The 27,416-nt window shown below is 49.5% G+C and overlaps 1 protein-coding gene across 1 annotated transcript; it reads left to right on the forward strand.

Annotated features, from left to right (window-relative positions):
• The first annotated feature begins 322 nt into the window (after nt 1–322).
• Nucleotides 323–19,847, forward strand: LOC132766797 (gamma-secretase subunit Aph-1b-like). Its single transcript, XM_067464719.1, is given in 8 exon segments — nt 323–545; nt 678–848; nt 10,067–10,140; nt 14,501–14,623; nt 14,734–14,861; nt 18,015–18,096; nt 18,099–18,137; nt 19,372–19,847. Coding segments are annotated over 8 exon segments (768 nt in total). The 5' UTR covers nt 323–432; the 3' UTR covers nt 19,410–19,847.
• Nucleotides 19,848–27,416: the final 7,569 nt, after the last annotated feature.

The raw sequence follows: 27,416 nt of genomic DNA on the forward strand, positions 1-27,416 counted from the left end.
AGTATAATAATAATAATAATGGGAATCAATAAAGTTGGGAATATTAAGAATAGAGTATAATAATAATAATAATAATGGGAATGAATAAAGTTGGAAATAATAAGAAAAATAAAGAATAATAATAATAATAATGGGCATGAATAAAGTTGGAAATAATAAGAATAATAAAGTATAATAATAATAATGAGAATCAATAAAGTTGGAAATAAGAAGAAGAAATAATAATAATAATAATAATAATAATAATAATAATAATAATAATAATGGGAATGAATCAAGCTGGAAGTGCTAAAAAACTAGATGACCAAGGTGGGGGGCGTGTCCTGCAGGAGGGGGCGTGTCCAGGGGCGAAGCCCCTCCCCGGGAAGTGACGCCAGAGCGGGGCGGGGTCGAGGCCGGAAGTGCCTTGGGGAGCGGCCTGCCTGGGCGGCCATGACGGTGCCGGTGTTCCTGGGCTGCGCGGGGGTGGCCTTCGGGCCCCCGCTGGCCCTCTTCCTCCTCACTGTGGTCTCCGAGCCCCTCCGCGTCATCGTCCTCATCGCCGGGTGAGCGGGGAAGGGGATGTGGGGAAGGGGGCGGAGGCGGTCTCCCTGAGGGAGCGGCCTACTTCCGGGAGGGGCGTGGCTTCGGCCCTGACCCCGCCCCCTCTCCTCCCTCCCCTCCTTCCTCCCTTGCAGGGCCTTCTTCTGGCTGGTGTCTCTGCTCCTCTCCTCGCTGATCTGGTTCGTGGCCTCGGCGGCCAGCGACCCCTCCAACCACGCCCTCCAGGAGGGGCTCCTGGCCTTCGGGCTCGTCGTCTCCGTCCTCCTCCAGGAGGCCTTCCGATTCCTCTACTACAAGCTCCTACGGTCAGTTCATACGTTTGCAGTGCCCCAGAAGCACTCTCTCCTGACGTTCCGCCTGCATCCCTGGCAGGCAGGCATCCTCAGAAGGGTGGTTTATAAGTTTTCAGTGCTCCAGAAGCATCCTCTCCTGACGTTTCGCCTGCATCCCTGGAGGCATCCTCAGAAGGGTTGTTTATAAGTTTTCAGTGTTCCAGAAGCATCCTCTCCTGACGTTCCGCCTGCATCCCTGGCAGGCAGGCATCCTCAGAGGGGTTGTTTATAAGTTTTCAGGGTTCCAGAAGCATCCTCTCCTGACGTTCCGCCTGCATCCCTGGCAGGCAGGCATCCTCAGAGGGGTTGTTTATAAGTTTTCAGGGTTCCAGAAGCATCCTTTCCTGACGTTTCGCCTGCATCCCTGGCAGGCATCCTCAGAGGGGTTGTTTATAAGTTTTCAGGGTTCCAGAAGCATCCTCTCCTGACGTTCCGCCTGCATCCCTGGCAGGCAGGCATCCTCAGAGGGGTTGTTTATAAGTTTTCAGGGTTCCAGAAGCATCCTTTCCTGACGTTTCGCCTGCATCCCTGGCAGGCATCCTCAGAGGGGTTGTTTATAAGTTTTCAGGGTTCCAGAAGCATCCTCTCCTGACGTTCCGCCTGCATCCCTGGCAGGCAGGCATCCTCAGAGGGGTTGTTTATAAGTTTTCAGGGTTCCAGAAGCATCCTCTCCTGACGTTCCGCCTGCATCCCTGGCAGGCAGGCATCCTCAGAGGGGTTGTTTATAAGTTTTCAGGGTTCCAGAAGCATCCTTTCCTGACGTTTCGCCTGCATCCCTGGCAGGCATCCTCAGAGGGGTTGTTTATAAGTTTTCAGGGTTCCAGAAGCATCCTCTCCTGACGTTCCGCCTGCATCCCTGGCAGGCAGGCATCCTCAGAGGGGTTGTTTATAAGTTTTCAGTGCTCCAGAAGCATCCTCTCCTGACGTTCCGCCTGCATCCCTGGCAGGCAGGCATCCTCAGAGGGGTTGTTTATAAGTTTTCAGGGTTCCAGAAGCATCCTTTCCTGACGTTCCGCCTGCATCCCTGGCAGGCATCCTCAGAGGGGTTGTTTATAAGTTTCCAGTGTTCCAGAAGCATCCTCTCCTGACGTTCCGCCTGCATCCCTGGCAGGCATCCTCAGAGGGGTTGTTTATAAGTTTTCAGTGTTCCAGAAGCATCCTCTCCTGACGTTCCGCCTGCATCCCTGGCAGGCAGGCATCCTCAGAGGGGTTGTTTATAAGTTTTCAGGGTTCCAGAAGCATCCTCTCCTGACGTTCCGCCTGCATCCCTGGCAGGCAGGCATCCTCAGAGGGGTTGTTTATAAGTTTTCAGGGTTCCAGAAGCATCCTTTCCTGACGTTTCGCCTGCATCCCTGGCAGGCATCCTCAGAGGGGTTGTTTATAAGTTTTCAGTGTTCCAGAAGCATCCTCTCCTGACGTTCCGCCTGCATCCCTGGCAGGCAGGCATCCTCAGAGGGGTTGTTTATAAGTTTTCAGGGTTCCAGAAGCATCCTCTCCTGACGTTCCGCCTGCATCCCTGGCAGGCAGGCATCCTCAGAGGGGTTGTTTATAAGTTTTCAGGGTTCCAGAAGCATCCTTTCCTGACGTTTCGCCTGCATCCCTGGCAGGCATCCTCAGAGGGGTTGTTTATAAGTTTTCAGGGTTCCAGATGCATCCTCTCCTGACGTTCCGCCTGCATCCCTGGCAGGCAGGCATCCTCAGAGGGGTTGTTTATAAGTTTTCAGTGCTCCAGAAGCATCCTTTCCTGACGTTCCGCCTGCATCCCTGGCAGGCATCCTCAGAGGGGTTGTTTATAAGTTTCCAGTGTTCCAGAAGCATCCTCTCCTGACGTTCCGCCTGCATCCCTGGCAGGCATCCTCAGAGGGGTTGTTTATAAGTTTTCAGTGTTCCAGAAGCATCCTCTCCTGACATTCCGCCTGCATCCCTGGCAGGCAGGCATCCTCAGAGGGGTTGTTTATAAGTTTTCAGGGTTCCAGAAGCATCCTCTCCTGACGTTCCGCCTGCATCCCTGGCAGGCAGGCATCCTCAGAGGGGTTGTTTATAAGTTTTCAGGGTTCCAGAAGCATCCTCTCCTGACGTTCCGCCTGCATCCCTGGCAGGCAGGCATCCTCAGAGGGGTTGTTTATAAGTTTTCAGGGTTCCAGAAGCATCCTTTCCTGACGTTTCGCCTGCATCCCTGGCAGGCATCCTCAGAGGGGTTGTTTATAAGTTTTCAGTGTTCCAGAAGCATCCTCTCCTGACGTTCCGCCTGCATCCCTGGCAGGCAGGCATCCTCAGAGGGGTTGTTTATAAGTTTTCAGGGTTCCAGAAGCATCCTCTCCTGACGTTCCGCCTGCATCCCTGGCAGGCAGGCATCCTCAGAGGGGTTGTTTATAAGTTTTCAGGGTTCCAGAAGCATCCTTTCCTGACGTTTCGCCTGCATCCCTGGCAGGCATCCTCAGAGGGGTTGTTTATAAGTTTTCAGTGTTCCAGAAGCATCCTCTCCTGACGTTCCGCCTGCATCCCTGGCAGGCAGGCATCCTCAGAGGGGTTGTTTATAAGTTTTCAGGGTTCCAGAAGCATCCTCTCCTGACGTTCCGCCTGCATCCCTGGCAGGCAGGCATCCTCAGAGGGGTTGTTTATAAGTTTTCAGGGTTCCAGAAGCATCCTTTCCTGACGTTTCGCCTGCATCCCTGGCAGGCATCCTCAGAGGGGTTGTTTATAAGTTTTCAGGGTTCCAGAAGCATCCTCTCCTGACGTTCCGCCTGCATCCCTGGCAGGCATCCTCAGAGGGGTTGTTTATAAGTTTTCAGGGTTCCAGAAGCATCCTCTCCTGACGTTCCGCCTGCATCCCTGGCAGGCATCCTCAGAGGGGTTGTTTATAAGTTTTCAGGGTTCCAGAAGCATCCTCTCCTGACGTTCCGCCTGCATCCCTGGCAGGCATCCTCAGAGGGGTTGTTTATAAGTTTCCAGTGTTCCAGAAGCATCCTCTCCTGACGTTCCGCCTGCATCCCTGGCAGGCATCCTCAGAGGGGTTGTTTATAAGTTTTCAGTGTTCCAGAAGCATCCTCTCCTGACGTTCCGCCTGCATCCCTGGCAGGCAGGCATCCTCAGAGGGGTTGTTTATAAGTTTTCAGTGTTCCAGAAGCATCCTCTCCTGACGTTCCGCCTGCATCCCTGGCAGGCAGGCATCCTCAGAGGGGTTGTTTATAAGTTTTCAGGGTTCCAGAAGCATCCTCTCCTGACGTTCCGCCTGCATCCCTGGCAGGCAGGCATCCTCAGAGGGGTTGTTTATAAGTTTTCAGGGTTCCAGAAGCATCCTTTCCTGACGTTTCGCCTGCATCCCTGGCAGGCATCCTCAGAGGGGTTGTTTATAAGTTTTCAGGGTTCCAGAAGCATCCTCTCCTGACGTTCCGCCTGCATCCCTGGCAGGCATCCTCAGAGGGGTTGTTTATAAGTTTTCAGTGTTCCAGAAGCATCCTCTCCTGACGTTCCGCCTGCATCCCTGGCAGGCAGGCATCCTCAGAGGGGTTGTTTATAAGTTTTCAGTGCTCCAGAAGCATCCTTTCCTGACGTTCCGCCTGCATCCCTGGCAGGCATCCTCAGAGGGGTTGTTTATAAGTTTCCAGTGTTCCAGAAGCATCCTCTCCTGACGTTCCGCCTGCATCCCTGGCAGGCATCCTCAGAGGGGTTGTTTATAAGTTTTCAGTGTTCCAGAAGCATCCTCTCCTGACGTTCCGCCTGCATCCCTGGCAGGCAGGCATCCTCAGAGGGGTTGTTTATAAGTTTTCAGGGTTCCAGAAGCATCCTCTCCTGACGTTCCGCCTGCATCCCTGGCAGGCAGGCATCCTCAGAAGGGTTGTTTATAAGTTTTCAGGGTTCCAGAAGCATCCTTTCCTGACGTTTCGCCTGCATCCCTGGCAGGCATCCTCAGAGGGGTTGTTTATAAGTTTTCAGGGTTCCAGAAGCATCCTCTCCTGACGTTCCGCCTGCATCCCTGGCAGGCAGGCATCCTCAGAGGGGTTGTTTATAAGTTTTCAGGGTTCCAGAAGCATCCTCTCCTGACGTTCCGCCTGCATCCCTGGCAGGCAGGCATCCTCAGAGGGGTTGTTTATAAGTTTTCAGGGTTCCAGAAGCATCCTTTCCTGACGTTTCGCCTGCATCCCTGGCAGGCATCCTCAGAGGGGTTGTTTATAAGTTTTCAGGGTTCCAGAAGCATCCTCTCCTGACGTTCCGCCTGCATCCCTGGCAGGCAGGCATCCTCAGAGGGGTTGTTTATAAGTTTTCAGGGTTCCAGAAGCATCCTTTCCTGACGTTTCGCCTGCATCCCTGGCAGGCATCCTCAGAGGGGTTGTTTATAAGTTTTCAGGGTTCCAGAAGCATCCTCTCCTGACGTTCCGCCTGCATCCCTGGCAGGCATCCTCAGAGGGGTTGTTTATAAGTTTTCAGGGTTCCAGAAGCATCCTCTCCTGACGTTCCGCCTGCATCCCTGGCAGGCATCCTCAGAGGGGTTGTTTATAAGTTTTCAGGGTTCCAGAAGCATCCTCTCCTGACGTTCCGCCTGCATCCCTGGCAGGCATCCTCAGAGGGGTTGTTTATAAGTTTTCAGTGTTCCAGAAGCATCCTCTCCTGACGTTCCGCCTGCATCCCTGGCAGGCAGGCATCCTCAGAGGGGTTGTTTATAAGTTTTCAGGGTTCCAGAAGCATCCTTTCCTGACGTTTCGCCTGCATCCCTGGCAGGCATCCTCAGAGGGGTTGTTTATAAGTTTTCAGTGTTCCAGAAGCATCCTCTCCTGACGTTCCGCCTGCATCCCTGGCAGGCAGGCATCCTCAGAGGGGTTGTTTATAAGTTTTCAGGGTTCCAGAAGCATCCTTTCCTGACGTTTCGCCTGCATCCCTGGCAGGCATCCTCAGAGGGGTTGTTTATAAGTTTTCAGGGTTCCAGAAGCATCCTCTCCTGACGTTCCGCCTGCATCCCTGGCAGGCAGGCATCCTCAGAGGGGTTGTTTATAAGTTTTCAGGGTTCCAGAAGCATCCTTTCCTGACGTTTCGCCTGCATCCCTGGCAGGCATCCTCAGAGGGGTTGTTTATAAGTTTTCAGGGTTCCAGAAGCATCCTCTCCTGACGTTCCGCCTGCATCCCTGGCAGGCATCCTCAGAGGGGTTGTTTATAAGTTTTCAGTGTTCCAGAAGCATCCTCTCCTGACGTTCCGCCTGCATCCCTGGCAGGCAGGCATCCTCAGAGGGGTTGTTTATAAGTTTTCAGGGTTCCAGAAGCATCCTTTCCTGACGTTTCGCCTGCATCCCTGGCAGGCATCCTCAGAGGGGTTGTTTATAAGTTTTCAGTGTTCCAGAAGCATCCTCTCCTGACGTTCCGCCTGCATCCCTGGCAGGCAGGCATCCTCAGAGGGGTTGTTTATAAGTTTTCAGTGCTCCAGAAGCATCCTTTCCTGACGTTTCGCCTGCATCCCTGGCAGGCATCCTCAGAGGGGTTGTTTATAAGTTTTCAGTGTTCCAGAAGCATCCTCTCCTGACGTTCCGCCTGCATCCCTGGCAGGCAGGCATCCTCAGAGGGGTTGTTTATAAGTTTTCAGGGTTCCAGAAGCATCCTTTCCTGACGTTTCGCCTGCATCCCTGGCAGGCATCCTCAGAGGGGTTGTTTATAAGTTTTCAGGGTTCCAGAAGCATCCTCTCCTGACGTTCCGCCTGCATCCCTGGCAGGCAGGCATCCTCAGAGGGGTTGTTTATAAGTTTTCAGGGTTCCAGAAGCATCCTTTCCTGACGTTTCGCCTGCATCCCTGGCAGGCATCCTCAGAGGGGTTGTTTATAAGTTTTCAGTGTTCCAGAAGCATCCTCTCCTGACGTTCTGCCTGCATCCCTGGCAGGCATCCTCAGAGGGGTTGTTTATAAGTTTTCAGGGTTCCAGAAGCATCCTTTCCTGACGTTCCGCCTGCATCCCTGGCAGGCATCCTCAGAGGGGTTGTTTATAAGTTTTCAGTGTTCCAGAAGCATCCTCTCCTGATGTTTCGCCTGCATCCCTGGCAGGCATCCTCAGAGGGGTTGTTTATAAGTTTTCAGTGTTCCAGAAGCATCCTCTCCTGACGTTCCGCCTGCATCCCTGGCAGGCATCCTCAGAAGGGTTGTTTATAAGTTTTCAGTGCTCCAGAAGCATCCTCTCCTGACGTTTCGCCTACATCTATGGCAGGCATCCTCAGAGGGGTTGTTTATAAGTTTTCAGGGTTCCAGAAGCATCCTCTCCTGACGTTTCGCCTGCATCCCTGGCAGGCATCCTCAGAGGGGTTGTTTATAAGTTTTCAGTGTTCCAGAAGCATCCTCTCCTGACGTTCCACCTGCATCCCTGGCAGGCATCCTCAGAAGGGTTGTTTATAAGTTTTCAGTGTTCCAGAAGCATCCTCTCCTGACGTTTCGCCTACATCTATGGCAGGCATCCTCAGAGGGTTTGTTTATAAGTTTTCAGGGTTCCAGAAGCATCCTCTCCTGACGTTTCGCCTGCATCCCTGGCAGGCATCCTCAGAGGGGTTGTTTATAAGTTTTCAGGGTTCCAGAAGCATCCTTTCCTGACGTTTCGCCTGCATCCCTGGCAGGCATCCTCAGAGGGGTTGTTTATAAGTTTTCAGTGTTCCAGAAGCATCCTCTCCTGACGTTCCGCCTGCATCCCTGGCAGGCATCCTCAGAGGGGTTGTTTATAAATTTTCAGTGTTCCAGAAGCATCCTCTCCTGACGTTTCGCCTGCATCCCTGGCAGGCATCCTCAGAGGGGTTGTTTATAAGTTTTCAGTGTTCCGGAAGCATCCTCTCCTGACGTTTCACCTACATCTATGGCAGGCATCCTCAGAGGGGTGGTTTATAACTTTTTCAGTGCTCCAGAAGCATTCTCCCCTGACGTTTCACTCACATCTCTGGCAGGCATCCTCAGAGAGGTTGTTTATACGTTTTCAGTGTTCCAGAAGCATTCTCTCCTGACGTTTCGCCTGCATCTGGCAGGCAGGCATCCTCAGAGGGGTTGTTTATAAGTTTTCAGTGTTCCAGAAGCACTCTCTCCTGACGTTCTGCCTGCATCCCTGGCAGGCAGGCATCCTCAGAGGGGTGGTTTATACATTTTCAGTGCTCCAGAACATTCTCCCCTGACGTTTCACTCACATCTCTGGCAGGCATCCTCAGAGGGGTTGTTTATAAGTTTTCAGTGTTCCAGAAGCATTCTCTCCTGACGTTTCACTCACATCTCTGGCAGGCATCCTCAGAGAGGTTGTTTATACGTTTTCAGTGTTCCAGAAGCATTCTCTCCTGACGTTTCGCCTGCATCTATGGCGGGCATCCTCAGAGGGGTTGTTTATAAGTTTTCAGTGTTCCAGAAGCATTCTCTCCTGGCGTTTCGCCTGCATCTATGGCAGGCATCCTCAGAGGTTGTGAGGTCTGTTGTTGGAAACTTGGCAAGTGGGCTTTACATATCTGTGGGATAATGTCCAGAGTGGGAGAAACAACTCTTGTCTGCTTGAGCCAAGTGTGAATATTGCAATGAAACACCTTGATTAGCAAAGCAAAGCCTTGCAGCTTCAAGACCTGCCTGGGGGAATCCTTTGTTGGGAGGTGATTAGCTGTCCCTGATTGTTTCTTCTCTGGAATCCCCCTGTTTCTGAATGTTGTTCGTTACTTACTGTTATGATTTTAGAGAGTTTTAATAATTTAAATTCAATTATTATTAATAATATTAATAATATTCATAATAATAATGGAATATAAATATAATAATGATAGCAATGAAAGTGGGATAAATATAATAATAATAATAATAAAAGTTGGATATTAATAAATACAATAACACTAAAGGCAGGGTATTGAAGGGTATAAAAACAGTAATGAAAATGGGTTGTTGTAGGTTTTTCAGGCTATATGTCCATGTTGTAGAGACATTTTCTCCTGACGTTTCGCCTGCATCTATGGCAAGCATCCTCAGAGGTTGTGAGGTCTGCTGGAACTAGGAAAATGGGGTTTATATATCTGTGGAAGGACCAGGGTGGGACAAAGGACTCTTGTCTTCTGGAGCTAGGTGGGACTGTTTCAACTGACCACCTTGATTAGCATTTGATGGCCTGGAAGTGCCTGGGGCAATCTTTTGTTGAGAGGTGATTAGATGTCCTTGTTTGTTTCCTCTCTGGCAAAATCCCAAGCAATGCTCCGTTCAGCAAAGGACAAGAGGGATCCTCTCACTTCTGCAGGAGTCTACTGTGTACCATGCAGCTGTGGACAAGAAGTCTCCAGAGGGACCCCCAAACACAGCAGCATTGCCCAAACACGGATCAAGGACCATGGAAGGCACTGCAGACTCCTTCAACCAGAGAAGTCAGCCATAGCAGAGCACCTGAGGAACCAACCTGGACACAGCATATCATTTGAGAACACAGAAATGCTGGACCACTCTCACAACCACCATGCCAGGCTACACAGAGAAGCCATTGAAATCCACAAGAAGCATGTGGACAGTTTCAACAGAAAGGAAGAGACCATGAAAATGAACACAATCTGGCTACCAGTATTAAAAAACTCTAAAATTACAACAGCAAAACAACAAAGAGGAAACAAACAAGGACATCTAATCACCTCTCAACAAAAGATTGCCCCAGGCACTTCTGGGCTATCAAATGCTAATCAAGGTAGTCAATTGAAACATTCCCACCTAGCTCCAGCAGACAAGAGTCCTTTGTCCCACCCTGGTCATTCCACAGATATATAAAACCTTTTTCCTAGTTTCAACAGACCTCACAACCTCTGAGGATGCTTGCCATACATGTAGGCGAAACGTCAGGAGAAAATGCCTCTAAAACATGGCCATATAGCCCTGAAAACCTACAACATCTCAGATGTGTGTGTGTGTGAGTGTGTGTGTGTAAAAAAGGCTTCCTGGCGCTCCCTTCTCAAACGAAGGGAGCACCAGGAAGGGAAAGGAAAGTGAATTGGTCTCTCCGTGTAGCAGGAAGCAAAGCACCTTGGGTTACACAGGTGTAGGAGTGAGAGGTGAAGACATGACAGCAGCAGTGCAGACACCCCTGGCCCCCCTTTGTCCCCAATTGCTTCCTGTATGCAAGTGTTGATGCTTCTTTACTTCATTGCAAGCGGGCAGGTGGGCAGAAGAGAGCGTTGCAAAGTGACCGTTGATCTGTGCTCAGCTCTGTTTCCTCTCCTTCTCTCTGGGCAGGAAGGCCATCGAGGGGCTCCTGGCTCTGAGCGACGATGGATGCTCCCCCATCTCCATCCAGCAAATGGCCTACGGTACGTCTCTCTCGGGTCTTTTGGGGGAGAGGGGTCTCCTGCAGGGACTGGGCTTAAGAGAGGGGCACTAGAGCCCCCTTTTTGCCTTGCATGGCTTGTGGATGGGGTGGGTCAGATGTCCATAGCTTTGGCAGCACTGGAGGACTGCTTTGGGGCACCCCAGAAAAGACACGACGGCGGAATGGGGCCTTTTCCTCCTATTTTTTGTATGTATTATTTATTTATTTACGCCATTTCTACCCCGCCCTTCTCACTCCGAGGGGGGACTCGGGGCGGGTAACACAGGCAGCAGTTCGATGCCGCAATATCAGTAACACAATATATATAAAAAATCATAATACTTGGCAAATTAAAAGAGTTGCAATCAATTGAAATCACAAAAACACATAGTCACATAATCACACTAACCACAAAGTCACAAAGCCGTTTCCAATTGTCGTAACAGTCCGATGGTCTGGGTTCAGTGTCTAAAGGGCTGCTGTGCCCACTAGCCAAAGGCCTGGCTCCACAACCACACTAAAAGAAAGGAGGGCTGACGCCAATCTGATCTCGCTGGGGAGTGAATTCCGCAAGCGGGGGGGCCACCACTGAGAAGGCCCTGTCCCTTGTCCCCATCAGACGCGTTTGCGAAGCCGTTGGGACCGAGAGCAGGGCCTCCCCAGCCCTAGTTTTAAATGTATCATGATGTTATTGTTTTGATGCTTTACTGTTATTGCTTTAATGTTTATTGGTTTGCTTTAAGAGTTTATTATTGCATTTGTTATGCTGTTATTTTATTGAGGGCCTTGGTCTTTGTAAGCCACACCGAGTTATAGAATCCTAGAGTTGGAAGAGACCTCCTGGGCCATCCAGTCCAACCCCATTCTGCCAAGAAGCAGGAATATTGCATTCAAATCACCCCTGACAGATGGCCATCCAGCCTCTGTTTCAAAGCTTCCAAAGAAGGAGCCTCCACCACGCTCCAGGGCAGAGAGTTCCACTGCTGAACGGCTCTCACAGTCAGGAAGATCTTCCTCATGTTCAGATGGAATCTCCTCTCTTGTAGTTTGAAGCCATTGTTCCCTTGCGTCCTAGTCTCCAGGGAAGCAGAAAGGAAGCTTGCTCCCTCCTCCTCCCTGTGGCTTCCTCTCACATATTTATACATGGCTGTCATATCTCCTCTCAGCCTTCTCTTCTTCAGGCTAAACATGCCCAGTTCCCTAAGCCGCTCCTCATAGGGCTTGTTCTCCAGACCCTTGATCATTTGAGTCGCCCTCCTCTGGACACATTCCAGCTTAGGGTCAATATCTCTCTTGAATTGTGGTGCCCAGAATTGGACACAATATTCCAGGTGTGGTCTAACCAAAGCAGAATAGAGGGGTAGCATTACTTCCCTAGATCTAGACACTAGGCTCCTCTTGATGCAGGCCAAAATCCCATTGGCTTTTTTTGCCGCCACATCACATTCCTGGCTCATGTTTAACTTGTTGTCCACGAGGACTCCCAAGATCTTTTTCACACGCACTACTCTCAAGCCAGGCCTCATTGTCCCCCATTCTGTCTCTTTGCATTTCGTTTTTCCTGCCAAAGTGGAGTATCTTGCATTTGTCCCTGTTGAACTTCATTTTGTTAGTTTTGGCCCATCATCTCTCTAATCTGTCAAGATCGTTTTGAATCCTGCTCCTGTCCTCTGGAGATGTTAGCGGGGTACTACTACTACTACTACTACTACTACTACTACTAATAATAATAAGGGGTTCCCTGGGAGAAGCAAAGTGGGCACACCTTTTTTGGATTCACTGCTTAGACTTAGGAGAAGCTTTTTTAAAAAGTAAAAAAATAACACCCAGAACTCAACAGGAAGTGATATTCAGTCAGTTCCTGTTTTGAAACCAAGGGCATAGGGAGCAAAACAGAGGGGGAGTTGGGCAAGGAGTGCAGCGAGGAAGGTTTCCCTCCCCCAAATTTCTTGGGGAGAATATGGCAGCCCCTGAGACCCTGCAATTGCCCCTCTGTAGGCCAGAGCTCATGCCTCTGCTCCTTGCCCTGCTTTATATCCCAGTATCTCCAAGTTTGAGCCCCAGAAGCCACTGGGTAAGACTGGGGATGACTTCACCCAGTTGTTTGTCACCAGATCCTGGCAGCTTGCGCCTCTCTTGCCTTTTATTATTCAAATCCATGAGGACTTTGCACCTGGGAAGGGCCCTGAGAGCCCTGCTTTGAGTGTGCCAGGCACCCCAGGGATTATAGAATCCTAGAATCAAAGAGTTGGAAGAGACCTCATGGGCCATCCAGTCCAACCCCATTCTGCCAAGAAGCAGGAATATTGCATTCAAAGCACCCCTGACAGATGGCCATCCAGCCTCTGTGTAAAAGCTTCTAAAGAAGGAGCCTCCACCACACTCCGGGGCAGAGAGTTCCACTGCTGAACAGCTCTCATAGAATCCTAGAATCCTAGAGTTGGAATCATAGAATCATAGAATCAAAGAGTTGGAAGAGACCTCATGGGCCATCATCCAGTCCAACCCCCTTCTGCCAAGAAGCAGGAATATTGCATTCAAATCACCCCTGGCAGATGGCTATCCAGCCTCTGCTTAAAAGCTTCCAAAGAACCTCCCTCCGGGGCAGAGAGTTCCACTGCTGAACAGCTCTCACAGTCAGGAAGTTCTTCCTCATGTTCAGATGGAATCTCCTCTCTTGTAGTTTGAAGCCATTGTTCCATTGCGTCCGAGTCTCCAAGGAAGCAGAAAACAAGCTTGCTCCCTCCTCCTCCCTGTGGCTTCCTCTCACATATTTATACATGGCCCTCATCATATCTCCTCTCAGCCTTCTCTTCTCCAGGCTAAACATGCCCAGCTCCTTAAGCCGCTCCTCATAGGGCTTGTTCTCCAGACCCTTGATCATTTGAGTCGCCCTCCTCTGGACACATTCCAGCTTAGAGTCAATATCTCTCTTGAATTGTGGTGCCCAGAATTGGACACAATATTCCAGGTGTGGTCTAACCAAAGCGGAATAGAGCATGGGGAGCATTACTCCTGATTCAGGCGAGGGACAGCAGGCCTGGTGCTCAAAGCAATCAGGGATGTGCCCTCTCATAAAACGCTAGAGGGGACCCCAAGGGCCATCCAGTCCAACCCCCTTCTTTCTGGCAGGCATGAAGGCACAATCAGATCCCTCCTGGCAGAAGGCCATATGACCTTTGTTTAAAAACATCCAGAGAAGGAGGCTGCCCCAGACTCCAAGGTGGCATCTTCCTCTTCCAAACAGCAATTACCATCAGGAAGTTCCTTTCTAATTTTTAAGAAGTAATTTTTAAGGCTCCTTCTTTGGAAGCTTTTAAACAAAGGCTGGATGGCCATCTGTCAGTGGTGCTTTGAATGCAATATTCCTGCTTCTTGGCAGAATGGGGTGGGACTGGATGACCCTTGAGGTCTCTTCCAACTCTAGGATTCTAGAATTCTAAGTATGTAAATAGACTCCCAGAGAAGAGGGCTCCCCCAGACTCCTGGGTGGCATCGTCCTCTGCCAAACAGCTCTTACCATCAGGAAGATTCTTCCTGTTGGTCTCCCTACATTATCTTTTAAAACCCTCCTGCTTAGGTACATCCTACCTCTGTTCACGCCCAGTGTTTATTTTTTTTAAAAAAATTATTACATCTGGCCCGGCCATAAGGTTTTAAATTCTCGGACGCAATGGAACAATGGCTTCAAACTACAAGAGAGGAGATTCCATCTGAACATGAGGAAGAACTTCCTGACTGTGAGAGCCGTTCAGCAGTGGAACTCTCTGCCCCGGAGGGAGTGTGGTGGAGGCTCCTTCTTTGGAAGCTTTTAAGCAGAGGCTGGATGGCCATCTGTCAGGGGTGATTTGAATGCAATATCCCTGCTTCTTGGCAGAATGGGGTTGGACTGGATGAGGGCCCAGGAGGTCTCTTCCAACTCTTTGATTCTATGATTCTATGATTATTATCTTTAGGAAGTAAATAGGAGAGACTCCCAGCTAGAGGAGTGGCTAAATTTAAATAGGCACCTCTCAACTAGGGGATTCCTGCAATAGCAGCTGTTAGGTGCATTTGTGTGTGTATGGAGGGACTAGATGGCCTTTGGGGTTCCCTTCCAGCAAGGTACGCCACCTTCCAGCTGCTGTCATGATCAAAAGGGTGTCTTTGTGGCCTTTTGGTTGATCTCAATGGCACACCGTTAAGACAGTTTATTCTGTGTCGTGGTCTTGCAGAAAATATATAGGAAGAAATATGTAATTGAGGAAGAACAAGTGAAAGAGTGTATGGTTAATGGGCTCAAACGACCTAAGCAGTCCTTGTAACAGATGGTCCTCCTGGGCCTGCCTTTGACCCTCCTTCTCAATGTTTTTCCCCCGCAGTGGCCGGCCTGGGCTTTGGCCTCATGAGCGGGGCCTTCTCCATGATCAACCTGCTGGCCGACTCCCTGGGGCCGGGCACCGTGGGCATCTATGGGGACTCGCAGCTCTACTTCCTGAGTTCAGGTAAGGCCGCCCCTCCTTCTGCCCCACGGTCTGGTTCTCCCCCCCACCCCCCCACTATGTGTTTAAGGCGGGGTTCTATCTCCCTGACCCCCCTCCCTCCCTCTTTCCAGCCTTCATGACTCTGGTCCTGATCCTGCTGCACACCTTCTGGGGGATCATCTTCTTCCACGGCTGTGAGACCAAGCGCTGGTGGGAAGTGGCGGCCGTGGTGGTCTCCCACCTCATCGTCTCCTGCCTGGTGAGTGGCCGTGAGCACCCCCCCCCCCCTCCATGGGAGGAGCAGTGAGATGGTCACTTCCTCTCCTGTGACAAGGCCAGTGGGTCAGTTGGAGTCCACAAGTGGCCAGGCCCCCAGGGGTGCTGTGGGGAGGGGGCTGTGGTAGCGTGTCCAGGATAGAACTTCTCTGGAATCATTGAGCAAGTGCATGCTCATGGTATTGAGTGGCAGGTGTGCCTTTTCTAGATACCATTGCTCACTCAGGTCAAGATGACCAAGCAAGAGGGAAATAATCTTTGTTATTTGTCTTGGCTCTCTTAGCCTGTCAGAAATGCTGTGGGATCCCCCCCCCCCCGACTCCCACTTTCTTGTGTCCTAGGCCCCTTCCCCACAGCTGAATAAAATCCCACATTCTCTGCTTTGAACTGGGTTATATGGCAGTATGGACTCCGATAACCCAGTTCAAAGTGAATATTGTGTGATTTTGTACCCTGATATTCTGGGATATAGGGCTGTGTTGAAGGGCCCATAGAAAAGACCCACAGGGGCCAACCAGGAAGACGCTATCCAAGCCCTCCCAATAGATGACTATCCAGCCTCGGGTTCAAAAGCTCCAGAGGATGAGACGTCACCAGACTCTTGGGGAGCAGATTCTCTTTCAAATGGCTGTAACCATCAAGAAGTTCTTCAATGTTTCTTCAATGTTTAGGTGGAACTTTGGTGGGGACAAATCTTGGAGTCCTCGTGGACAACAAGTTAAACATGAGCCAACAATGTGATGTGGCAGCAAAAAAAGCCAATGGGATTTTGGCCTGCATCAAGAGGAGCCTAGTGTCTAGATCCAGGGAAGTCATGCTCCCCATGCTCTATTCTGCTTTGGTTAGACCACTTTACCTGGAATATTGTGTCCAATTCTGGGCACCACAATTCAAGAGAGATATTGACTCTAAGCTGGAATGTGTCCAGAGGAGGGCGACTCAAATGATCAAGGGTCTGGAGAACAAGCCCTATGAGGAGCGGCTTAGGGAACTGGGCATGTTTAGCCTGAAGAAGAGAAGGCTGAGAGGAGATATGATGAGAGCCATGGATAAATATGTGAGAGGAAGCCACAGGGAGGAGGAGGAGGGAGCAAGCTTGTTTTCTGCTTCCCGGGAGACTAGGACGCAAGGGAACAATGGCTTCAAACTACAAGAGAGGAGATTCCACCTGAACATGAGGAAGAACTTCCTGACTGTGAGAGCCGTTCAGCAGTGGAACTCTCTGCCCCGGAGTGTGGTGGAGGCTCCTTCTTTGGAAGCTTTTAAGCAGAGGCTGGATGGCCATCTGTCAGGGGTGATTTGAATGCAATATTCCTGCTTCTTGGCAGAATGGGGTTGGACTGGATGATGGCCCACGAGGTCTCTTCCAACTCTTTGATTCTATTTATTTATTTATTTATTTATTTATTTGCTATATTTATATACCGCCGTTTCTCAGCCTAGCCGGCGACTCAACGCGGTTTACAACATAATATAACAATCAACAGTATACAGTTAAAAGCATAAAAAACATAAAAACATAAAAACACAATTCATGCATCAATACCAATCCAGTTCGACTCTTAACTAAAAAACGTGATCCAGTTCGTCATCCATGTTGCCAGTCCTTTAGTCAGTTACCATTCGTTGCATTGGGTTAACCAAATGCCTGCTTAAACATCCAGGTCTTCAATCTTCTTTGGAATATCATCAATGAAGGGGCTGATCTTACCTCCAAGGGCAGGGCGTTCCATAGCCGCGGGGCCACCACAGAAAAGGCCCTGTCTCTCGTACCCGCCAGCCGCACCTGTGAAGCAGGCGGGATAGAGAGCAGGATTCTATGATTCTATAACTTCCTGACTGTGAGAGTCGTTCAGCAGTGGAACTCTCTGCCCTGGAGTGTGGTGGAGGCTCCTTCTTTGGAAGCTTTCAAGCAGAGGCTGGATGGCCATCTGTCAGGGGTGATTTGAATGCAATATTCCTGCTTCTTGGCAGAATGGGGTTGGACTGGATGATGGCCCAGGAGGTCTCTTCCAACTCTTGGATTCTATGATTCTTTGACAAAAGGGTCCCTTTTTCCAACCAGTGGGATGTCCACAGCCTTGGGAAGGGCGCTCTTCACAGGCTGCTCTGTTTCCAAGGCTTTTTTGAGTCAGTTGGAATCTCCTTCTCTGGGGGCTTTTAAGCAGAGGCTGTGTGGCTATCTATTGGGAGGGCTTGGATGATGCCTTTCTACCTGGCAGAAGAGGGTTGGACTGGACGGTGGCCCTTGAAGGGAGGGGAAGGAAAGAAGGAAGGAAAGGGCCCTTCCAGACAGGCCCTATATCCCAGAATCGGATCCCAAGTCTTCTGTTTTCAATTGGAGTACATGAGTCTGCACTGCCAGATAAACAGAAAACCTGGGATCAGGTTCTGGGTTAGAGGGCCTGTCTGGAAGGGCAGAAAGAAAGAAGGAAAGAGAGGAGGAAGGAGAAAGAAAGCAAGGAGGAGAGGGAAGGGAAAGGAAAGGAAAGAGGGAGGGAGGGAGGTGGAGGAGAATGAAGGGAAGAAAGAAGGAAGGAAATAGAGGAGGGAAGGGAAGGAGGGCAGAAGAAAGGAAGGGGAAAAAAGAGAAGGGGGAGAAGGAAGGAAAAAAGGAAGGAAGGAAGGAAATAAAGGAGGGAAGGGAAGGAAGGCAGAAGAAAGGAAGGGAAAAAGAGAAGGGGAAGAAGGAAAGAAGGAAGGAAAAAAGAAAGGAAGGAAGGAAGGAAATAAAGGAGGGGAGGGAAAGAAGGCAGAAGAAAGGAAGGGAAAAAAGAGAAGGGGAAAGAAGGAAAGGAAGGGAGGAAAGAAAGAAGGAGGAGGGAGAGAAGGAAGGGAGAAAGGGAGGAGAGGGAAGAGAAGGGAGGGTGGGAAGAAGGAAAGGGGAGGGGAAGAAAGAAGGAAAGAAATAAAGAAAGGAGAGAAGGGAAGTCAGAAGAAAGGAAGGAAAGAAAAAAGGGAAGGGAAGAAAGAAAGGAAAGGAAGGAAGGAAAAGGAAGAGGAGAGAGGGAAGGAAAGAAAGAGGAGGGGAGGGAAGAAGAAAGAAATGCTGGTTACTAGAGAAAGGCAGTGTCTTTCTTGGCCCCTCACTCTTCTCCCCCCCCTCCCCCCCCCCCCCCCCCGGTTTCTCCTGCAGACCTTCTTGAACCCGCTCTACCTGGCCAGCCTCCTCCCGGCCTACCTGCTGATGGCGGGGGCCGCCGTCTGGGCATACCTCCTTTCGGAGGCTCCAAGCAGAACCTGCGCCACCTCCTCCTGTGTGAGTATGCAACTGGGTGGGCAATCTCCCTCCCTCTTTAGGCCCCTTTGAGTCTCCTCGTGGGATATAATAATAATAATAATAATAATAATAATAATAATAATAATAATAATAGGTTGTTGTAGGTTTTTCCGGGTTACATGGCCATGTTCTGGAGGCATTTTCTCCTGACGTTTTGCCTGCATCTATGGCAAGCATTCTCAGAGGTTGTGAGGTCTGTTGGAACTAGGAAAAAAGGGTTTATATATCTGTGGAATGACCAGGGTGGGACAAAGAACTCTTCTCTGTTGGAGCTAGGTGTGAATGTTTCAACTGATCACCTTGATTAGCATTTGGTGGCCTGACAGTGCCTGGGGGAATTTTTTGTTGTTTATATCCAACATTATTATTATTATTATTATTATTATTATTATTATTATATTTCAACTGACCACCTTGATTAGCATTTGATGGCTTGGCAGTGCCTGGGGGAATCTTTGTTGAGAGGTGATTAGATGTGCCTGATTGTTTACTCTCTGTTGTTTTATATGGCCATGTTCTGGAGGCATTTTCTCCTGACGTTTCTCCTGCATCTATGGCAAACATCCTCAGAGGTAGTGAGGTCTGTTGGAACTAGGAAAAAGGGTTTATATATCTATGGAATGACCAGGGTGGGACAAAGAACTCTTCTCTGTTGGAGCTAGGTGTGAATGTTTCAACTGACCACCTTGATTAGCATTTGGTGGCCTGACAGTGCCTGGGAGAATTTTTTGTTGTTTATATCCAACTTTATTATTATTATTATTATTATTATTATTATATTTCAACTGACCACCTTGATTAGCATTTGGTGGCCTGATAGTGCCTGGGGAATTTTTTGTTGTTTATATTCAACTTTATTATTATTATTATTATTATTATTATTATTATTATTATTATACTATTTCAACTGACCACCTTGATTAGCATTTGATGGCCTGGCAGTGCCTGGGGGAATCTTTTGTTGAGAGGTGATTAGATGTGCCTGATTGTTTACTCTCTGTTGTTTTACTGTTGTAATTTTACTACCTCTGAGGATGCTTGCCATAGATGCAGGCGAAACGTCAGGAGAAAATGCCTCCAGAACATGGCCATATATTCCGGCCATGAAATCCTTCGACAATAATAATAGGGAATGATGATGATGATGATGATAATGATAATGGGGCTGGGGCTCCGTCCTGACTGACCACTGCCCCCTTCCCTGTCTTCTCAGGCCTGCGGCGTGAGACCAACCCCCAGCCGGCATCCTGAGCCCCCTCCCCACCTTGTGTCCAGCTCACCTTCATTCCGACTCGTTGTCGCGTAGCTGCCGTGCCTTCGGAGCTTTGCTGGACCCTCGGGACAAACGGCGGCAGGACTTTTGGAGTGAGGACAAGGCTTTACACCCCCCACCCCTTCCTTTGACTTATTGGGGGGGGGTCACAGGGTGCTGGAAACTCTCGGGCGTTCATCTCTGGAATGGAGGGGCCTTTCCTGCAGAGCGGAAAGGGGGGAGCCCCACCAGGACGGACCTGTCGGCTCCTCTTTTGGCCCCCAGGAAAGAAAAGGGGCCGCTTGGAGGCTGGAGGGACTTTTGGGGGGATTATGTTAGCCAAGGGGACCAAGGGGGCTACCTGTTCCCTCCTTTGGGAGAGGCAGAGGGCCCACAAAATGCATTCGCACCAATAAAGAAAGATTGTGGACAAGAAAGTGCCTGTTGTGTGCCTCTGTGCAAGTTGAAGAAGGGGATATTCTAGCCCAGGCATGGGCCAACTTGGGCCCTCCTCCAGGTGTTTTGGACTTCAACTCCCTCCATGGGGAGGGGATTGATTTTGTCATTTGAGAGTTGTAGTGGCTGGGATTTATAGTTCACCTATAATCAAAGAGCATTCTGAACTCCACCAATAATGGAACTGAACCAAACTTGGCACACAGTTCTGCCATAACCAACAGAAAATACTGGAAGGGTTTGGTGGGCATTGACCTTGAGTTTGGGTGTTGTAGTTCACCTACATCCAGAGAGCACGGTGGACTCAAAACAATGATAGATCTGGACCAATCTCGGCACCAATACTCAATATACCCAAATGTGAACACTGGTGGAGTTTGGAGAAAATAGACTGTGACATTTGGGAGTTGTAGTTGCTGGGATTGATAGTTCACCTATAATCAAAGAGCATTCTGAACTCCACCAATAATGGAACTGAACCAAACTTGCACACAGAACTCCCATGACCAACAGAAAATACTGGAAGGGTTTGGTGGGCATTGACCTTGAGTTTGGGAGTTGTAGTTCACCTACATCCATAGAGCATGGTGGACTTAAAACAATGATAGATCTGGACCAATCTCGGCACCAATACTCAATATACCCAAATGTGAACACTGGTGGAGTTTGGAGAAAATAGACTGTGACATTTGGGAGTTGTAGTTTCTGGGATTTATAATTCACCTACAATCAAAGAGCATTTTGGACCCCACCAAGGATAGAATTGAGCCAAACTTCCCACTCAGAACCCCCCCCCCCCCCGTTGTTTAACATCACTATGCGCCCACTTGCTCAGCTGGTTCGAGGTTTTGGGCTGGAGTGTGACCAGTACACGGATGACACTCAGCTGGTGCTGAAGATGGAAGGCCGACCGGACTCTGTCCCCGATTGTTTCCATCAGTGCCTCATTGAGGCCGTGACTGGATGGCTGCGTGCCAGCAGGTTGAGGGTGAATCCAGCAAAGACGGAGATCCTATGGCTGGGTCGACCGGGCAGTGGGGATGTCCAGCTGCCTACCCTGGATGGCGAGGCACCACGCCCGTCATCGTTGGTCAAGAGCCTGGGAGTCCTTTGGGACCCTCTTTCTGCGGACGATGGAGGCCCAGGTCTCTCTCCGCCGTGAGCAGAACCGCCTTCTTTCTTTCACCTGCGGCAGGCTAGACGGCTGGCCCCCTCCCTGTCCAGGGACGACCTGGCTACGGTGACCCAGGCCACGGTCATCTCAAGACTGGACTACTGTAACGCCCTCTACATTGGCCTTCCTCTGTCGGTGATCCGGAAGCTCAAGTTGGTACAAAACGCAGTGCTTGGCTTCTTGCGGGAACTCCGATGAGATGCCACATCACCCCAATCTTACCCATTGAGCCCCGGATACACTTTGAAAGGGAAGGTACTCACCTTGAAGGCCTTGCATGGTCTGGGGCCGATGTACCTGAGGGACCGCCTCACCCCCTCCCAACCCCAGAGATCCCTCCGTTCTGAGGACCAAGGTCTATTGGAAATTCCAGTGTCAAGACCTTGCGCCTCACAGCAACCAGGCACAGAGCCTTCACAGCAGTGGCCCCATCGCTCTGGAACACTCTGCCACCTGAAGTCCGTGCCTTGCGGGACTTATCAGCTTTCCGCAGGGCATGTCAGACATACCTGTTTCGACAGGCCTTTGATCTTTGATATTGCTGTTTCTAAATTGTTTTTAAATTGTGTTCGATTTTAGCCTGTTCTTGTAAGCCGCTCCGAGCTCCTGGGGAGTGGCCGCATAGAAGTTTTAACGAATAATAAATAAATAAATAAAAATATGATGTTTTCTGATGGTCTTTGGCAACCCCTCTGACATCACCTCACGACCCCCCCAGGGGTCCCGACCCCCAGGTTGAGAAACACTGTCCTACAGACTGACACCGTCTCTAAGTCAGGGAAAAGGCACCCCAGTTATTTTTTCCTTGGGGTTCAACTGCCTCCCTTCTGTTTCGGGTTGCGTTTTCAACATTATAACACTATTGCTGTATATTATTTCCTAAATCTCCTGGACCCCAACACCCAGGTGTTTTCCCTAAGTCAGGGAAAATCTCCAGCTCTACTACCAGGCCTGTGTTCTTACTTGGGTAAAGGAATGGACCACGCTGGCAAAGAAAAGACTTCTAAACCTGGAGGGATTTGACATTCGAAGAGGCTGGCACGACAAAGCAAAGATCGAGAAATTTTTTTACCAATCATTATGTCAGAGCAGCGCTCCTCAAAGTATGGGCCAAATAAAAAAGAAACTTTTACAGCAAAACCCCCTCTGGCTCTCACCGATTGAAGCCAACCACAAGAGAGATTTCCCAAGCAACAACTGGCACACCTATAAAGTACTACTAGAAAATAAGGATAGTCAAGTGAAACTGAAATCGATAGACGAAATCAGGGGGATGGATGAAAATCTGTCTTGGTTCCATTACTTTCAAGTGGCAGATGCCTTCAAGGAGGACAAAAAAATCGGTTTTGCCTCACAAGAGAACTTTTGGGACGCAATAATGAAGAAGGAAAAAAAACTGATAAGAGTGCTCTACCAAAGACTCCTTGCATGGGACACTGAAACAGAGCTAGTTAAGGAAAGCATGATTGCGTGGGCGACAGATTTTGGACATACTATATTCCTTCATGAGTGGGAAACAGTCTGGAAAGGGAAAATAAGGTTCAAAAAGGCAACATCGATAACAGAAAACTGGTTCAAGATGGCCTACCGTTGGCATCTCACACCTCAGAAATTAGCAAAATTTTACAAAGGGGTGAACAATAGCTGCTGGAAGTGTGGGTCCCATTTGGGGACATACTTCCACTCATGGTGGCAATGCAAGAGAGTGAAGACTTTCTGGGTGGAGATCCACAAACAGATTCAACAAATTATACAGATCAAGTTCGATTTAAAACCGGAGTATTATCTACTCCACCTAATAGACTTCGAGCTAGAAGCAAGCAAAGAAAGGTTACTATACCATCTAACAGCTGCAGCAAGGACGGTTCTCGCGAGTATGTGGAAAAGAAAAGACCTACCAACCACAGAAGACTGTCTATTAAAAACTAGAGACTTAATGGACATGGACACACTAGCCAATTTACTGTACGATAAAAAGAAGAAGAAAAGGACAGACTGGGAACTAATGAAATCATTCTTGAAGGATAAGAAAAATATTGCCCCAGACTGCTGGGACAGAAGGTAGAGGAAGTAACTAAGAGAAATAGAAGAAAAGAAAGCAAATCTGTGGAATAACCCCAGCAGACTATTCGGAAGTCAAGCTTTTTTAACTCTGTTCTTTCCCCCCCCCACCCCCCACCCCACCCATCTTTCTTACCCATCTTGACCCCCGCCTCAGATCCTCCACCAAGCCCCAACCCCTTCCCCACCCCCTTCTTTCCCCCACTTTCTAATCCGTTCTTTTCACATTCCTTACATCTCAGATCCCTCTTGGGATGGTTTTGTACAGAAAAACTTAATAAAGATTATATTATAAAAAAAAAAAAGCAGGGAGAGAGAAGCCTCTGAAGTTTCCCCAGTGTCAATACTGTTTACTAGGCTTGGTTGATCAAGAAAAGAAAATGATTCTAAACTCGTTTCGTATATAGGGGGGCGCTGGCAGTTCGATTTTGAAATTATTTCCAAAATTTTCTTGAAAAAAAGATTGGAAATACCAGGAAATACGAATCGCTTCCTCCCTCCAGAACCATTAAAATCTCGCAGTTTCCCTTCCTTCCCTTGCGGCGAACTTCCATGCAGAAGGGAGAGGTGGGCGCTCACCTTTCCTTCTCATCCCTGGCAAGCTGTCAGTCATGCAGAAGGGAGAGGTGGGCGTGGCCAAGCACAGCGCTCCTCGGAGGTCGCTGGGGGCATGGCCTCCAAGGAGGGGCTGTTCTTAGCCACGCCCACCTCCTTCCTCTTTGCATCGGTGGCTTTGCGAGGTGGGCGTGGCTATGGCCAGCTCTTCCTCATCGCCGCTTGTCGCCAGGGAGGTAGCCACGCCCATCTCGCACAGCCGCCGATGCCAAGAGGAAGGAGGTGGGCATGGCTAAGAACAGCTGTTCCTGAAGGCCACGCCCCCAGCATTTACGATTCGCTGGCGGAAGTCGTAAGGAACATGGCGGACGCGGCTTCGGAATGGCAAGATCACTTCCAGGTTCCCAAATCGTGTCAATACTGCTTCTACAGGTATTTATTTACCGAATTAATAACAAGATTAAGAAATTAACGAACGGGATCAACCAAGCCTACTGTTTACCCTATTGCGCATTCGCCGGTAACAAATCAATTCGGAAGTTTCAGAAAGTTTCGAAATTTTTTTCAGAAAAATTCAGAAGGGACTTTAGAATCAAATCACCAGTTTTCTCTAGTTTTGAACACAGTTTAGAGCCATTTTGGATCAACAATGCCTAATGTATATCCCCCCCCCCCCCCCCAAAAAAAAAAAAAGCCAGCTGCTTGGTCAGGGTCAGATGCCACCTAGAAGTCTATTGCACCATCAGTGGTCCTGGTGTCATCCATTGTTTACAGTCCGTATGAGGGTCACTCTGGCCCGTCTTCAAGCCACGGCTCCGGTCCCAGAGGTAGCGTCAAGCAATCTATTTGAGGAAGCATTGCAGGGCCAGAGAAGCCGATGGCGGAAACAAGAACGGCCTGGCTCAGGGGAGCGTGCTTGCTCCATCCATGTTCAACATCTACACACATGACCAGCCACTGCCAGAAGGGACAGAGAGCTCCATCTATGCTGATGATCGTGCCATCACCGCTCAAGCAGAGGATTTTGAGACTGTAGAACAGAAGCTCTCTGAAGCTCTAGGTGCCCTTACTGCCTATTACAGGGGAAACCAGCTGATCCCTATCCCATCTAAAACACAGACATGTGCCTTTCATCTCAAGAACAGACAAGCATCCCGAGCTCTGAGGATTATTACCTGGGAAGGAATCCCTCTGGAGCATTGCAGTGCACCCAAATACCTGGAAGTCACTTTGGACCGTGCTCTGACCTACAAGAAGCCCTGCCTGAACATCAAGCAAAAAGTGGGCGCTAGAAACAACATCATACGAAAGCTGACTGGCACAACCTGGGGATCACAACCAGATACAGTGAAGACATCTGCCCTTGCACTATGCTACTCCGCTGTTGAGTATGCATGCCCAGTGTGGAACACATCTCACCACTCTAAAACAGTGGATGTGGCTCTTAATGAGACATGCCGCATTATCACGGGGTGTCTGCGACCCACACCACTGGAGAAGTTACACTGCTTAGCCAGTATTGCACCACCTGACATCCGCTGGGAAGTAGCAGCCAACAGTGAAAGGACCAAGGCAGAGACACCTCCAGCTCATCCTCTGTTTGGGTATCAGCCAGCACATCAACGACTTAAATCAAGACATAGTTTTCTTAGATCTACAGAGACACTCGCTGGAACACCTCAGCAAGCGAGAGTCCAAAAGTGGCAGGCTCAAGCCCAGAATACCAAATGAGAGACTCCTCCTCCCTGGGCACACAGAAGACTGGGCGACTTGGAAGGCGCTGAACAGACTGCGCTCTGGCACCACAAGATGCAGAGCCAATCTTAAGAAATGGGGCCACAAAGTGGAATCCACGACATGCGAGTGTGGAGAAGAGCAAACCACTGACCACCTGCTGCAATGCACCCTGAGCCCTTCTTCCACATGATGCATAAGGGAGGACCTTCTTGCGCCAACACCAGAGGCACTCCAAGGGGCCAGATACTGGTCAAAGGACATTTAATCAGCTACCAAGTTTGCAAAATTTGTGTTTGTGTGTTTTTTTAATCTGTTTGCTTGTTTTGTTCTGTTAGAAATGTAATACAATGTTCTGGTTGCGGACGACACGATAAATAAAAGAAGCATTGCAGGAAAGGAGAGGGGAGGGGGCTTCTCTTGCTAACCACGTAGAGTTCTTTGGAAGTGGCCAATTGGATGGGGAAGGGTCAAGCACCAAGGTGGTCAGTCCAAGGCGGGCAGCGACACTTTCTACCCGTGTTGCTTGCTTCTTCTGGTCCAAAAACGAGGAGAGGGATCTTCCTGGTCTCTCTCGAGTCTTGCTCACTTGTCTCCTGAAGTTCTTTGATGGTCTCCTTGAACTGGCTGCCCAGAAGTGGACACAGTGTGACCCCAAGTGAGAGGTCTGAATGAGGTGGGTCACGGTGCCTTTGCAGATGCAGCACAGCATTGCATTGGCTCCCCCCCCCCCCCCCCCCCCGCTGACGTTTCCCTGCCTGTCTTCCCAAGAGATTTACAGGATTTTTCGGAGGAATTGTTCCAGGAGTTGCATGTGATGTCTGTAGACAGTCCACGTTTCGCAGGCATAGAGCAGGGTTGGGAGAACAATGGCTTTATAAACAAGCCCCTTGATCTCCCTACGGATGTCCCGGTCCTCAAACACTCTCTGCCTCATTCGGAAAAATGCTGAACTCGCAGAGCTCAGGCGGTGTTGTATTTCGGTGTCGATGTTGACGTCTGTAGACAGTCCGTGTCTCACAAAAGATTGCTCCAGGCATTGTCAGGCCCTCAAATGCTAATCAAGGTGGTCAGTTGAAAATTCACACCTAGCTCCAGCAGACAAGAGAGATATTGACTCTAAGCTGGAATGTGTCCAGAGGAGAGCAACTAAAATGATCAAGGTATGGAGAACAACCCCTATGAGGAGCGGTTTAAGGAGCTGGGCATGTTTAGCCTGAAGAAGAGAAGGCTGAGAGGAGATATGATGAGAGCCATGTATAAATATGTGAGAGGAAGCCACAGGGAGGAGGGAGCAGATCAAGGGTCTGGAGAACAAGCCCTATGAGGAGCGGCTTAAGGAGCTGGGCATGTTTAGCCTGAAGAAGAGAAGGCTGAGAGGAGGTATGATGAGGGCCATGTATAAATATGTGAGAGGAAGCCACAGGGAGGAGGAGGGAGCAAGCTTGTTTTCTACTTCCTTGGAGACTAGGATGCAAGGGAACAATGGCTTCAAACTACAAGAGAGGAGATTCCATCAGAACATGAGGAAGAACTTCCTGACTGTGAGAGCTGTTCAGCAGTGGAACTCTCTGCCCCGGAGGGAGTGTGGTGGAGGCTCCTTCTTTGGAAGCTTTTAAACAGAGGCTGGATGGCCATCTGTCAGGGGTGATTTCATAGAATCAAAGAGTTGGAAGAGACCTCGTGGGCCATCCAGTCCAACCCCATTCTGCCAAGAAGAAGGGATATTGCATTCAAATCACCCCTGACAGATGGCCACCCAGCCTCTGTTTAAAAGCTTCCGAAGACGGAGCCTCCACCACACTCCAGAGCAGAGAGTTCCACTGCTGAACGGCTCTCACAGTCAGGAAGTTCTTCCTCGTGTTCAGGTGGAATCTCCTCTCTTGTAGTTTGAAGCCATTGTTCCATTGCATCCTAGTCTTCAGAGAAGCAGAAAACAAGCTTTGAATGCAATATTCCTGCTTCTTGGCAGAATGGGGTTGGACTGGATGATGGCCCATGAGGTCTCTTCTAACTCTAGGATTCG

The sequence above is a fragment of the Anolis sagrei genome, chromosome 2 (assembly GCF_037176765.1).
Source record: "Anolis sagrei isolate rAnoSag1 chromosome 2, rAnoSag1.mat, whole genome shotgun sequence".
NCBI lineage: Eukaryota > Metazoa > Chordata > Lepidosauria > Squamata > Dactyloidae > Anolis > Anolis sagrei.